This window comes from Vipera berus (genome assembly GCF_964194415.1).
Source record: "Vipera berus genome assembly, chromosome: Z".
Lineage (NCBI taxonomy): Eukaryota > Metazoa > Chordata > Lepidosauria > Squamata > Viperidae > Vipera > Vipera berus.
Genome location: NC_138205.1, coordinates 76,409,089 through 76,422,773, shown reverse-complemented (window position 1 = coordinate 76,422,773; position 13,685 = coordinate 76,409,089). Strand labels below are relative to the sequence as shown.

The window sequence follows — 13,685 nt, the reverse complement described above, 5'->3', positions numbered from 1 at the left end:
GAGCCCCTGAAAATTTCAACAAATGGAAAGGAATTCAAAAGAATTCAGATTAATTATTTTTTTTAGAAAAAAAACCTCAGAAAGTTACAATTGTTATTTTCTCTAAGGCTATCTCTTTTAAGGATACATCAGATATAGGATTGAATCACTCTGGCTTCTAAGTCATACAAAATCTTCATAATGCTTCCCATGTTTTAGTTTATAGTTCCAGCTCAGTTTTTGACCCTATAAATAAGTTATCTATAAAAAAAACTGCATTGTACCAGATGGTTTATTTTTCTGATTTCTGGAGCCAATATTCCAATATTGCAAAATATGTATTTTATGAATCTGTAGTAGTATTGTATGAATTAAGTAAAAACATTAATATATTTCAGAATCTTGTCCATTTTTCTTTTAGCACTTATTGCAAAAAGCTTACATTTCTATTTGCTTAAAAATAAATTTAATAAACACAGAAACCAAAAGAAATTATTTCTTACTTGAAAGAAAGTTATTTTTCTCAACATTTTTTACTTGAAGATTCAGATATTAATTGAAGAATGAGATCAGCCCTAGAGAGGGAGAGGAAAGAGGAAATGAATGCTAAACCTTTAGCACAAAAATCAAATCACAATTAAGTGTACTTTTTAAAAGTTTCCTCTATTAACTTGAAATGACTTAAATTCTCCTCTGGACTTTTCTCTAGAGAGGTCTTTTTTTCTCTGTCTTGTTTGTTTTTTGAATGACCAGAATTCACTGTCCCATATCTTAATAAGCTGTGGGGATTTTATACATTCTCTTGCTGCTCTAAGATGACATTTATGCAGTATAACAATCAATAGGTTCCTTTATCAAATTGTGTGTAGTTACTTTAAAAACAATTCTAATATTTGGCTCAACTTGCATTATTATAAATGTATGGCTTTTGTTCTGCATTTTATTTGTATTTTCTATCATTTCAAATGGAATCTGAAAGGAGAAATATATAAATATATCAGATTGTACTAAATGTTGCATGACAGTTTCTGATGTACCCTCTACAAATGAAAAAAAGAATGTTATATTCTGTAGAGACTAGCAAGTTTGGAAGCAGACATCTTTTCTACATTGTCCTAGTGCCATTTCCTATGGTCCCTATGACTGTTTGACTCACCATGACGTGTCACCCTATAATTAAGGATGCAAGGATTAAATATATTCTGCTACCAAAGCCTGCATATTGAGGATAATTGGCTTCATATATTAATTAGTTAACAAGTATACTACTTGGTTTAAAGACTGATGAACTTTGCACAGAAAAGCTAGACCAGTACTTTATTCTTTTAATTAATTGAAGGAACTTGGAAGAGTTACATCAATGAAAATGGATTATTTTTAAAGTTAAGTTTAATTTTTCCTTATTAGTTTACCTGTTTACAAAGCACAGAGTCTATGTCATCAGAGAATGTATGGTACATTGCCAGAACTATAGAGTATGGATTGTACTACAAACCTGATGTTTGTATTATATTTGAAAATTTGCCTTGATTTTCCTGTGTAGGAAAAATCTTGTTTTCCTGTATTACTTGATCATAAAAGTTTACCTGATCTCACACTCTGTCCTTATTTTAAAAGGAATGTTGCCTCTAATGTTGTTATATTGATTTATTAGTGTACTAATGCAATTCAACATTTTGTGTGCGCATCTAACTTGCATGAATGTACTTATCAACGTTGTAATTTTGCGATTGAAAAAAGTCAATAAAAAACAAATATAAGAAACAAATACCAGATTTTTCCACGACTCTACAGCTTTCCTGTGTGTTTATTTCTAATTTAATGACTATATAGCGATGTTATGTTATATGTAAGACATAGAAAATATACAGTGCAGTATGCTTATATGTTTGTATTAAACTGTTTGTAAAGTCTGTCTTTTCTCCCATTTTTTTGTGAAACAGCAAGTGCACTTAGGAATCACTTTGACTTCAGCATAAACAACTAAAGATGTCAAAGTCAATTAAAACTTTTTCCATTAAGTTCCATTAATCTCATTTCAGTGAGCCTTAGCCCACAGTCACGTATTGGATTTTTTTCATAGGCAGGAAACATGCATAATATAAAAATACTTTCAAAAGAAACAAACCAAGCATAGATTAAATTTGTAAGCATTTGTAAAAATACTTATACCATCTTATAAGTTAATTTACTTAACAAAAAGCACATTTGGTTCAAATTAATACAACTTCAAGTAAATCTTCAAGCATTGCTAATACAAATAAAATTAGCACAGAGCTTCTGTGACACTGCTCTAAATGTAACTGGAAGCAGTCTAAATATTTGAGAAACCTTTAGGATCACTGCAGAGATTCATGTTATATTTTAATCAATAAGAGTAGGTATAATTTGGATTTTTTTTTCATTTATGTAGCATTAGTTATAGATATAAAATAGGGTTTTTTCAAGAAACAACACATTAATAACTCCTGGTATAAAATGAAATTAACCGTACATTTGAATATTGTCAAGTTCTGATTGTTACATTCCTAATTTTAAGTACAAGTACACTTTATTTAAAATGTCCCACTGTATTTTTAGAGAAACTTAATACTGTCTATGTTTCCATTAAATATTTCAATCAGTTTGCACTGAAATGAATTCTGCTGATTTCAGCGTAATTTTAATATTTAAGAAAAAATCATAATTAGCATCCTAGGAATAGTACCTTTATGCTTTTATTTGGCATTTAATTTAAAATGATTCTTATTGAATCCATATACTGCAAGCAAATTAAGAATTATATGTTAATTTTTTTGAACTAAATTCTGATACTCAATAATATGGACTAAATTATGATACTCAGTGATACTATCCAACCAACTAAAAATTATCCCTAAGAATACATTATCTTTTCTTAAGTGTATCAAATACTGTTTGGCTCCAGCTTTTCTAAGCTTGCAAAATCCTATGCATTTGGGAAGCCATGCCAGTTTTCCTGAATCTGGCCCTAAATTATTATATTTTTTTCAACAGGAATCAATACAACTACAGCTTTCAAGTTTGCCCAGCCTACGAGAAGAGGATAAATCTAGTAAAGATGACTCTGAGAAAGAAAAAGAGAAGGATAAAAACAAAGAAAAAGATAGAAACAGTGAAAAAACCAAGATAAGAATATTATCAAAAGGTGAACAAAAGTATTTAAGTCATTATTTAGTCATTATAGTCACATGGAGACATTTTGAATGTTTGTATTTGCTTTTGTCTGTATTTGAATTAGTTTTTATTTTTTATATTTTGTATTTGTTTGTGGGTATATGTATAGTTTATATATTTATTGTAGAATACATATATGATTGGTATATAACAAATGTGATATACAAAACAAACTCTCTTTACAAATCTCAAAACTGGACTGGGCTGAAATACATGCTGAAAAAATACCTTAAACTTTTAAAATCATAATAATTCTGACTATGTACAGCCATATAAAGAGATTTAAATAATTACATAAAGAGGCAGAATTTGTTCTGGTCTAAGGAAAACATTCATCTCCCCTAAAAGTTTTTTTAGATCAGTCATAGTGGACCACAGCTTTTGCATTGTCTTCCTTGTCTTTCCCACTCTATAGAGATGCTGCTGTATTGCAGCATCAAAACTGAAAACGTGTAATGTTTTTCATAAAAATAATATCCCTATGGTTCAGCTGCATTACCAATAGTATAATAGAAAGAGCTATCTGTAGGTCAATGCATGTTATATCCTATCTACATATTTTCAACCTGATACTGAAATCCATAAATAGTGTTTATATTAAGGGGAGAAATGGAAGTAGGGTAGGGATAGTGTGGAATGAAGGAAGATTACACACTGAATTGCTGCTTAGACAAAGCTATACCCTGTGCTTGTAGATTTTTCTACCCATTGTTGAATGTGATCCAGAATAGGAACATATTGTTGCAATAATAGTTTGTTGTGCATGGATTGTCACTTATTTAACAAAAGCATTGCCAATTCTTTCTTGACAATTTATTTCTTGATTTTAGATTTTTCCATACATGATACACTGATAATTGTAATTAATTAGTATAAATGTCAGGTATGTAAAATATAAAAAAATAATGTAGAGGTGACTATCCAAAATATTTTCTAATTGCAGTGAATTTATCCTCTGATTGAGGTGCACAGTACTGACTTCTTTTTATGTGCCCAAGGAAAAAAAACTTAAATCCCAGATTTTTGGAGTGTCCTTCATTCAGAACTTTCGTCTAAAGTGTGTTGGGTTGTGATAGCTACAGTTAAAAAGAAATGTGTTAAAACCCAGCTCTTTTAGTTGTCTTTATAAATTGTCCTTAATATTTTATTTCACCTTCATTTTTTAAAATATTACGATTATATTTTCATTTTGCATGTTATTGATAGCATAAATTCATGGTCTACTTTGATAACTTTCAGTAGAAAAATACCATAGAAATAAATAGTATATAAGATTATCTGAGATATCCAGTCTTGACAAATGATGTGTCATTCATAGGCTTTCTGAATGAAATTTTCATTTCAATCTAGCACTCAAGTGCTGACAGTTCAATTTAAATAAATACACTGAATCTCTACAGTAGTAATTTATAACATAATTAATTAGAATCTATATGCATTTTTCTCATTTACTGCACATTTGTTCACCTTATTGCCTTCTAGGATATTATTATGATATGCAAACTTTTTTCTTTCATGACAACCTAACTAGGTCTGAAATACAAGCTACGTAACTTTTAAACATAATGCTGACATTCTAAATTCTGGAGTTCTTTATGGATTTGCTCAAAGAATACACATTTCATAGATAATTCCAGGAAAATAAAATCAATTTAGTTGATTGACAGAATCAAAACACACCTTTCATATATAAACTGTGGTGGCGCAGTGGTTATAATGCAGTACTGGAGGCTACTTCTGCTGACTGCCGGTTGCAAGCAATTCGGCAGTTCAATTCTTACCCACTCAAGGTTGACTCAGCCTTCCACCCTTCTCATGGTGCAATATGCTGACTCTATAAACTGCTTAGAGAGGGCTGTAAAGCAGTTTACTGTGAAGCAGGGTATAAGTCTAAGTGCTATTGCTATTGCTATTTTATTTTAATATACTGTATATTCAGCGTTCAGTGTGTTTCTCTAAGTAAAAACTACTGATTTCTCTAGATATTCTATTTTTGTAGAAATTCTTTAGCTATTGTAATATATCTTGGATCCAGCCAGGTAAACACAGCCAAATGTGTACACATATACCACACACACAGTATTAGTCCTGATAAAAACCTAGGATGTAGTTTAATGGTAAGTGAGTCATACACTATTGCCACAGATGTCATTTATGTTTGGTTCCATTTACAGCACAGTTCTTTTCCTTCATGATTTGTTTATTGAAGTAGCCAAACTAACAGCTTTGTTTTCTTTTTGTAACAATATGGAGACAGAATCATGCCACATAGCTAGCTTCTTAATTCCTGCTTTCACAGTTGTTTTGAGGAAATGTAATTGGGGATATGACTGTCCAATGAGCAAATCATGGAGAGAGCTTCCATGGTTTGTTTCTCCGTTCTTCAGCCATTAATAATCCAATAGTGTATACCAGCAGTTTTGGAATAGTGTAATATGCAAACAAATCCAAAGCTAGTTTTGTTTGTTATTCTGTCTTCTTTTTGTTTGGCTCATCCATTCCTCTTACATTTGCTCAAGCAAATGCAGATATCCAGGATTCAAGATATGCCCATTACTTATTTATTTTCAGTTTTTTAAAAAGCATAATTCTTTATATGAATATTTAGTTGTGCTTGGTGCTTATAATTAAGCTCCTGTTCTATTAGAAGGTTATTAATGTAAGATACAAATTTTATAAATTAGGCACCTCAGAAGACAATTGGAGAGAAAGAAACTTTATTCCATATGATGGAATAAAGTTATTTTTACTTTTTAAAATGAAACTATTAGTAATGTATGTTTTTTCAGACTGCAGCCAAGAATATACAGATTCAACAGGCATAGATTTGCATGAATTTCTCGTTAACACATTAAAGAATAATCCCCGGTAAGTCCCAGTTTCTCTCTCCCTCTTTTCCATGGCTTGGCTCTTAGCAATTTGGAGGTATAGAACGTAGCTTTCTAGAAAATGTGGTATTCATGATATGGGAAATAATGCCTGTGTTAAAAAATTGTTAAAAAACCTACATCATTAGTTTATACTATAAGGCTTGTAACCTACGTTTATCAAAATCTGGCTATTTACATGCATGGATGCACATAAAAGCACACACAAACAAAGATATTTAAGCAGCCTTTATAAACAAAAGTAGCTCAAAAATATGCTTGTCGAATATAGATAAGTGTGAGAGTTATACTAAAAAAAATAGCTCTTATCAAAATGTAAATAATGAAAATTGTCTGCCAGACATAAAAGAGATGCCATCCTATGCTTTACACAGAAAGAGCAGGAGAACACAAGTTTTACTGCGTAAGTGTCAAATATGTGTTTCATGTCAAATAAGGCTGTGTACTAGAATTTGTGTGTTGTAACATTTACCTTCTCATCAGGGCTCTTTTGTTCTTTGGATTATATTTTTGCAGCCCAGTGCTTCGAGGAAGATCTGAAATCAGCTTGCAATTCACATTGTGTGCAATATTTGATAGTTTCCAGGTTTTTTTTCATGAGAAACTCATGTTCTTGCATGTTATATGAATATCCTAAAAATCAAAGTAATCATGAAGGGTTCAGTGGAAATAAGTGCAAAATAAATAAATCACTTTCCATGGGAAAGTTAGAGTAAAATTTATAGTAATGTAATTGAACATTAATTCAGGAATTATGTTACAATATGAATAATAATATAGAGGAAATATCTAGGTTTAACCTATAACTTCTGGAGGGCAATAAAGCTTTGGGAAGACTTAGGATAAATAGAAATAATATCTCCAGATTTGGGGGTCATTTCTCCATTGCAAGACTTTTTTACTATGTGAGAATCATTTTTTTAAATGGAATAGTTCTTTTGTTAATGGAAGAGCTCTCATGGAATCATATATTATTTTTCATTCAGTGCCAAATCTAAACATAGTGGCATTCATATTTAAAGCATTATTTAAAAATAAATACAAAATGAAATAGAGATATATCACATAAGGGAAAAGATTATAAATAAGTTCCACTACCTATCATCCATCAGATAGGGTTACAGATCATCCTGACATTTGTCTGTTTGAAAAGCTACTTTGTCTGGAGAAAAGCATGCTGAGAGAAAGTAAATCTTCATAAGGAGAATATTAATGTCATTAAGCAGGTAAAGAGTGACTAGTTGATTAGGAACTTTCACTTCAGATCTCTAACCTCAACTGTTGCCCAAATTCCAATAAAAGCATTTCACAGAACAAAGTTCTCTTTTTTTATTTTTATCTTTTCATGACTGAAGATTCTGACATTTATTGTCTGTCCTGATATAGAATGTTCCTAAATACTACAGTTATCTTGAGCAATGTAAGTGGCTGGAATGTTTAATTGTAAACAGTCTTTATTGTTAATCTCCCAAAAACAGATTTTGTGTATTGTGATTGTTGATACTTGAACATAATGATGGTAGACTTAATTGTAGAGAACAGTCTTAGAACAACAACAATCAACTCCTCTGAATAGTAGAACCTAAAGGATATAGCTATACTGAAATTGGGTTGATAGAATTTATAATTATTAAGATTAGTGCCTTGTTAGACACGCTTATTTTTTGAAATACAAAGATAATAGAATGCGCACTACTATCTGTGTAAAATACCTCACTTAGTTACCAAAAAAATCTGCATTCTTATTTTCAACCTATCCTAAGAATATTATGCTTGAATTCCTTTCTTTGAATAGGAAATGTAACGAATCCTTTCATTATGAGAGAAACATATTTGCACTGTGCATAAATAGAACTCACTTTGAATTTCTTTGGTCTAGTTTCAGAAATATTTCAAATATTGCTGCCTGTTTTTCTGTTCTCAATTTCAATTCTGAAATATTTCTTTTCCTTTTATTAACAGGGATAGAATGATATTATTAAAAATGGAGCAGGAAATCATTGATTTTATTAGTGATGAGAGGTAAGTTTGTTTTCAGTACTTGTTTCTTGTTTTCTGACATCTCTTGCTTGAAACATGTCAGAAATATATTCTTAAAGCAATTCTATTGTATTCCTGAGAATATCATTATTAATATTTGTTTATCAGTGTACAGTAACGGGAATGTTATATATTCCTTAATTGGTGTATACTGACTTAATTATAGCTGGTCCTCATCTTTATAATATTAATTGAGCCTGCCCATTACTGTCGTAAGTTGTGACAGTTGTAAAGAGGGTCATTGTGTGACTTGTCTTTTATGCAGCAGTTGTTAATATAGAGTCAATAATCAATTACTGCAGTAGTTAAGTGAACTCATTGTTTAATATGGGGCATTTTTGCTGAAAAGCAGAAATAAATTATGGTTTTGGCCAAAAAACATTATAAATCATAGTCACATGACCACAAAATGTTGTAAATGCCGACTTAAGTGCCCAAAATGTGACTATGTTGGGGTGATGACTGTTGGAATTTGGAACCAGGATTTAAGCACCTTTTAGGTTCTCTGGCGTAAGTTCAAATGTCATAAGCCAAAAGGATCCTTCAGATCTCTGTACTTTTGCTAATAGAGAAAGCAATTTTATTTGGCTTTGAAATTACACTATAATTACTAAAGAATCCAGACTCAATGCCCCTCCCTATTTAATTGGCTACCTACCTCCCAAGAGTAGTTGTTGAGGTATTAGGACAACAACTTTTACACTTCATTAAGAGCTTTTGAGGTATGACATAATAAATTATATCAAAAACAATTTTTTTCTTTATATGCAATTACCATTAATTTCAAAGGTCAAATTTTCAGATATGTTCAAATTATAGTCAAACTTCTGTTACTCATTTGGGTGCCCTTTTGTTACTATTTATAATATCCCTATTTGCCAAAATTACCCCAGGTTGGCATAAACTAACACAGACTGTTGGAATGACTGGAAAATGAGTTGAAATAAATGAACAGAAGTAGCAAAATCAGTAAGATGTCCATTCTTGCCATTAGAGAATTCAGCATAAAGTCTGTGTGATTTTACATATGTTTAAAAAGTGGACTGCTGTTATTCTATCATGTCAGAGACAGCATATTGAGCCCTTTGACGTTTTGTTCCAGTAATCATTATAAAAAGTTCCCCCAGATGTCATCGTATCAGCGAATGCTGGTGCACAGAGTGGCGGCTTACTTTGGCATGGATCACAATGTGGATCAGACTGGGAAATCTGTAATTATCAACAAGACCAGCAACATGCGAATGTAAGTGCTACCTCTCTTTGCTTTCTGATTCCTCTTTCCTAAAAATCCTGATTGTATTTCATTCATTATATCCAAATGTTTCTTTGTTCTTTTGTTCTATTTCTTAAATATTGAGTGATTTTTTCCCCCACATTCATTCTCATTTGGATAATCCCAATCTCATTCTGAAGACCACCAAAATCAAACAATGTCCCAAAGCAAATCACTCAGTGGATAAGAAAATTATTCTGTAGCATGCCTCTACAATGAAAAGTTGTTTTCCTGCTTTCTTATTATTACTTGATAATAAATATAATGCACTCCAGTGTTTTTGGAAGAATAGATATGATTTATACCTATAATAGTCCAGCCGATGATGGGGAATGGTACATTTAATGAATATGCTTTAAAACAATATGGCATTTCCAACCAACTCGCCTCCCTTTTTATATAGACCTTTTCAAGATTGAATGCTTTATTAATATAAACTCTTTTTCCCATATGGAAAAAAAGCTTTTAACTATGTCTGAATTAATTCACTTTGCATAGCAAATAAATTTAACGCATCTGATTATTTCAAAAACGTATATATTGTAATATAAGAGTTTGGTGTCATAAAAAAGCCAAGCCTGAATAATGTATTCCTTGTTTTTTGTATCATAAAATACTGATGATACTAGCTAGGCAAATATTAAATGATGTAAAATTTAAAAATGAAAATTTCTGGCTTGTAGAGAACGCTGGGAAGGTTCCTTGCACAGTTTTAAATCAAAGATCTGCCCCCTTTCTCATGAGCAGCATTTATTTTTTTATCTCAAATAATGTCATTGTGCCAATGAGGCTTTTAATAAGATTCCTATTGGAGGAAGCAGAATGTTTTAAAATCCTAATTGCAGTGTGGAGTGATGTATCTTAGTATAGGAGGAAATTGTGTGAGTGGATGAAAATAAGGTATGTGAACAGAGATAGCTACAATATAGGAAAGAGATGCATGCAAAAGAGTAGATCCTTTAAGCCAGTGTTTTTCAACCTTTTTTGGGCAAAGGCACACTTGTTTCATGAAAAAAATCACGAGGCACTCCACCGTTTTCCGCACCGTTGGGCCTCCCCACGGTCGCTACACGAACGGTCGTAAGTCGAGGATGGCCTGTGTTCTCAAGGGGTTGGACTAGATGACCTCTAAGGTCCCTTCCAAATAATAATAATAATAATAATTATTATTATTATTATTATTATTATTATTATTATTATTATTATTATTATTATTATTATTATTAGCCTCTTTATTTTATTTTATTTTATTTTATTTTGGGGCTTTTGTTTGTTTGTTTTTGCTGTGAAGGAAAAGGAAAGCTTGCATTTCTTTTTAATTTATCTTTCTGTATTTTCTTTTTTCTCTTCTTTTCTTTCTTCCTTCCTTCCTTCCCTCTCTTCCCTCCCTCTTTTCTTTCTTTATCTTCCTTCCTTCCTTTCTCTCTCCCACTTTCTTTCCCTCCCTCTCTCAATTTCTTGCTTTCTACTTGTGGAAATTGGAAGCTACTTGCATTTCTTTTTAATTTTTCTTTCTGCATTTTTCTCCTTCATTTATTTTTCTTTCTTTCTTTTCTCTTTCTTTCTTTCTCTCTTTCTTTTCTCTTTCTTTCTTTCTATCTTCCTTCCTTTCTTTCCTGCCTTTCTCTCTCCCACTTTCTTTCCCTCCCTCTCTCAATTTCTTGCTTTCTACTTGTTGTGGAAACTGGAAGCTACTTGCATTTCTTTTTAATTTTTCTTCCTGCTTTTTTTCCTTCCTTCCTTCCTCCCTTCCTCTCTCTCTCTCTTTCTTTTCTATTCTCCTTTTTTTTCTTTCTCCCTCCCTTTTCCCCTTCCCCCTTTCTCCTTTTTTCCCTTCCTTTTTTCTTTCTTTCTCACCTTTACCATCAAAAGCACTTCACTCCAGAGGGGGGGGAAACCCCAAAGGTTTTTAATTGCTTTGGTCCAAAGGACATTTTATTATGCAACGTATCAAAAGGACAGGTTAAAAAAAAAATCAGCCATGTAATTTTTCAGACGCAAGCGAAGCCTCCAAGAGCGAAGCGGTCAGATCCCTCTATTTCGGGCTGGGGCGAGGGGTCGCGGCGAGCAAAGAAAGCGGCGCCAGGCAGCCGACCAGGCGGGAGTCTCGCATCCTCAGCCGCGCGGGGAGTAAGGAGTAAGCGGCGCGTGCTGGGGAAGAAGAGCTTTTTCGAACGTTGCAGGCAACCAACCACGCGACAGCTCAGGCGAGCCGGGCTGGCCGCCCGTCTGTCCTCTTCCGATAAGCGAGCCGGTCGTCTCTCCCCAGCTTCTCTCTCTTCAGCAAGAGACCCTCCGAAGCCAGGGAAGGGGGCGGGGCTACGCTGCCATGGAGCCCTGGTGCCTAGAGAGGTCGAGCCCACTTCTTTTCCCAGGCTTTTGCTTCCAGCGAAGTAGGGCCGTCAGCTTAGCCAAGGCTCCGGTGCCCAGCGCTCCCCGCCAGAGAGTCTTGCAGCGCCGCTCCACCCGCGGCTGTTCCTCCTCCTCCTCCTCCTCCTCCTCTCACCGCTGTCTCCTAGGTCAGTGTTTTTTCAATTTTTTCCACGGCACACCAGGCAACATCTCGCGGCACACTAGTGTGCCGTGGAACAGTGGTTGAAAAACACTGCTTTAAGCATGCCCACAGGGAAATTGAGCTACTTATTTCTATCATGGGGCTTTTGATCTACTTGGCTCAAGCTAATTTGTCCCTTAGGGAGAAATAATTTGCGCATCTTTACAATAATGCTTAATTTCTAATTAGGAGGGTTTCAGATTACACGCCACTCTATAAGTTTGATGTTTTTTCAGTCACTTTTTTGGGCACAGGAAACTTTTGTAGATACAGATTGTCTTGTTTTGTTTATTGAAGGCAACATATCTATGCAGATTAATTTGTTGTTCAATTAATTATTGAAGATTAAAATGTAAACCAGTCCATAGAGCTTCTCTGTGAATGATTCAGTGTACCTGGCTTCTGTAAGAAAATTTTTGGATGAAAGCAACTAATGGAAACACTGTATATATATATATATATATATATATTAATTTTGAAGCTAAATAATTAGTTACATGAGTCATATCATTTAAGACAATTAATTCCTTTCTTCTACCTCTCTTATTAGTCTTTTTTCCTCTTTGTACTTGTTACTTTTTCTTCTTTCTGACACTCCAATCTAAAAATAGTTCTTTTTGCTCAAGCAATCAATTACATTTTTCTCCTCTTAAAATATAAAAATATCCTGTTAAATCAACAAAGCAGTTCTGCATGTAAGGATACTTTAGCAGTATATACCATAAAATACATGTTGCTTTGTGCATGATTCCAAGAAAAGACACACTTGATTTAAACAGTTGCTAATTGGTTCAATGCCTGCATCAAAGTTTTTCCTTTAGTAGGTATCTCTAATATGTTTAAATCCATAAATATTAGACTTACTAGCTAAGAGTGAATATATTTTTAAATGTATTATAACCCCAGAATTTTTTTTTGCCATCATCAGTGTTAAAATCCACAGTGTAATCAATTTCTTAATTAGCTTGATAGAGATTTCAGTTGTATGTCTGTGGGGGATTCACTGCTCAAAGTTAAGCAGACAATGTATGGTAATAAGTAACCTAGCACGCTGAACGTTTGTGCCGTGTGGATTTCTGTTATAATACAAATACACAAAATTAGCTCATGGTGGAAAATTCATCTCTTGTGGATAAATTGTGAAACAAGTATATTGATCCAACAGCTTAAATAATGGTAAAGATGTTTGTAAAGATTCTTTTCCAAAATTGTATTACATGTACTCTAAGCAGAATTAAAAAAACACAGTTGTTGATGAGTATTTTGGCAAAAAGAAAAAAAAAGGACTCACTATTTTATTATTTATGAATGCAACAATAACAACTTTTGTGGTCCCTCTTCTATATTTCCTGATTGCATAAATGTTTTTTTGTTCTCAATTAGTTCATATCTTGTCTTTATAAAAATATTACATAAAGTCCAATAAGCTAAGATTTTCCATGAAATGTTTGTATAATGCTTTCTCATTCTCCTAAAAGTCCTACACATACAGCCAGGGACAAAATGTAAGCAAAGTGAATCAAGTATAATGATTCAGTCATTATTTTTTTTACTGTAATATAATCTCTAAATTTGAAATTGAACTGGTCATGGATTCTAGAACTGAGGTATTGTAATGGACTATTATAAAGTATTAATTAAAATCATTACTGTCTTTGTTAATCTCTTTAGCCTCAAAATTCAAATTATAATCTTGGTATAAATAAAATTAAAACAATTAATCTCCATTTCTGTCTTTCTAAGTGGAACATTACAA

General features: G+C 32.7%; 1 protein-coding gene across 1 annotated transcript in view; it reads left to right on the top strand.

Moving 5' to 3' along the window:
* ARPP21 (cAMP regulated phosphoprotein 21) overlaps positions 1 to 13,685 on the top strand; it is a 141,320-nt gene that overhangs the window by 43,864 nt on the left and 83,771 nt on the right. The window contains exons 6-9 of the mRNA XM_081345175.1: positions 2,995 to 3,145; positions 5,964 to 6,042; positions 8,025 to 8,084; positions 9,205 to 9,345. Coding sequence (XP_081201301.1) covers positions 2,995 to 3,145; positions 5,964 to 6,042; positions 8,025 to 8,084; positions 9,205 to 9,345 — 431 coding nt within the window. The remainder of the gene's footprint in view (positions 1 to 2,994; positions 3,146 to 5,963; positions 6,043 to 8,024; positions 8,085 to 9,204; positions 9,346 to 13,685) is intronic.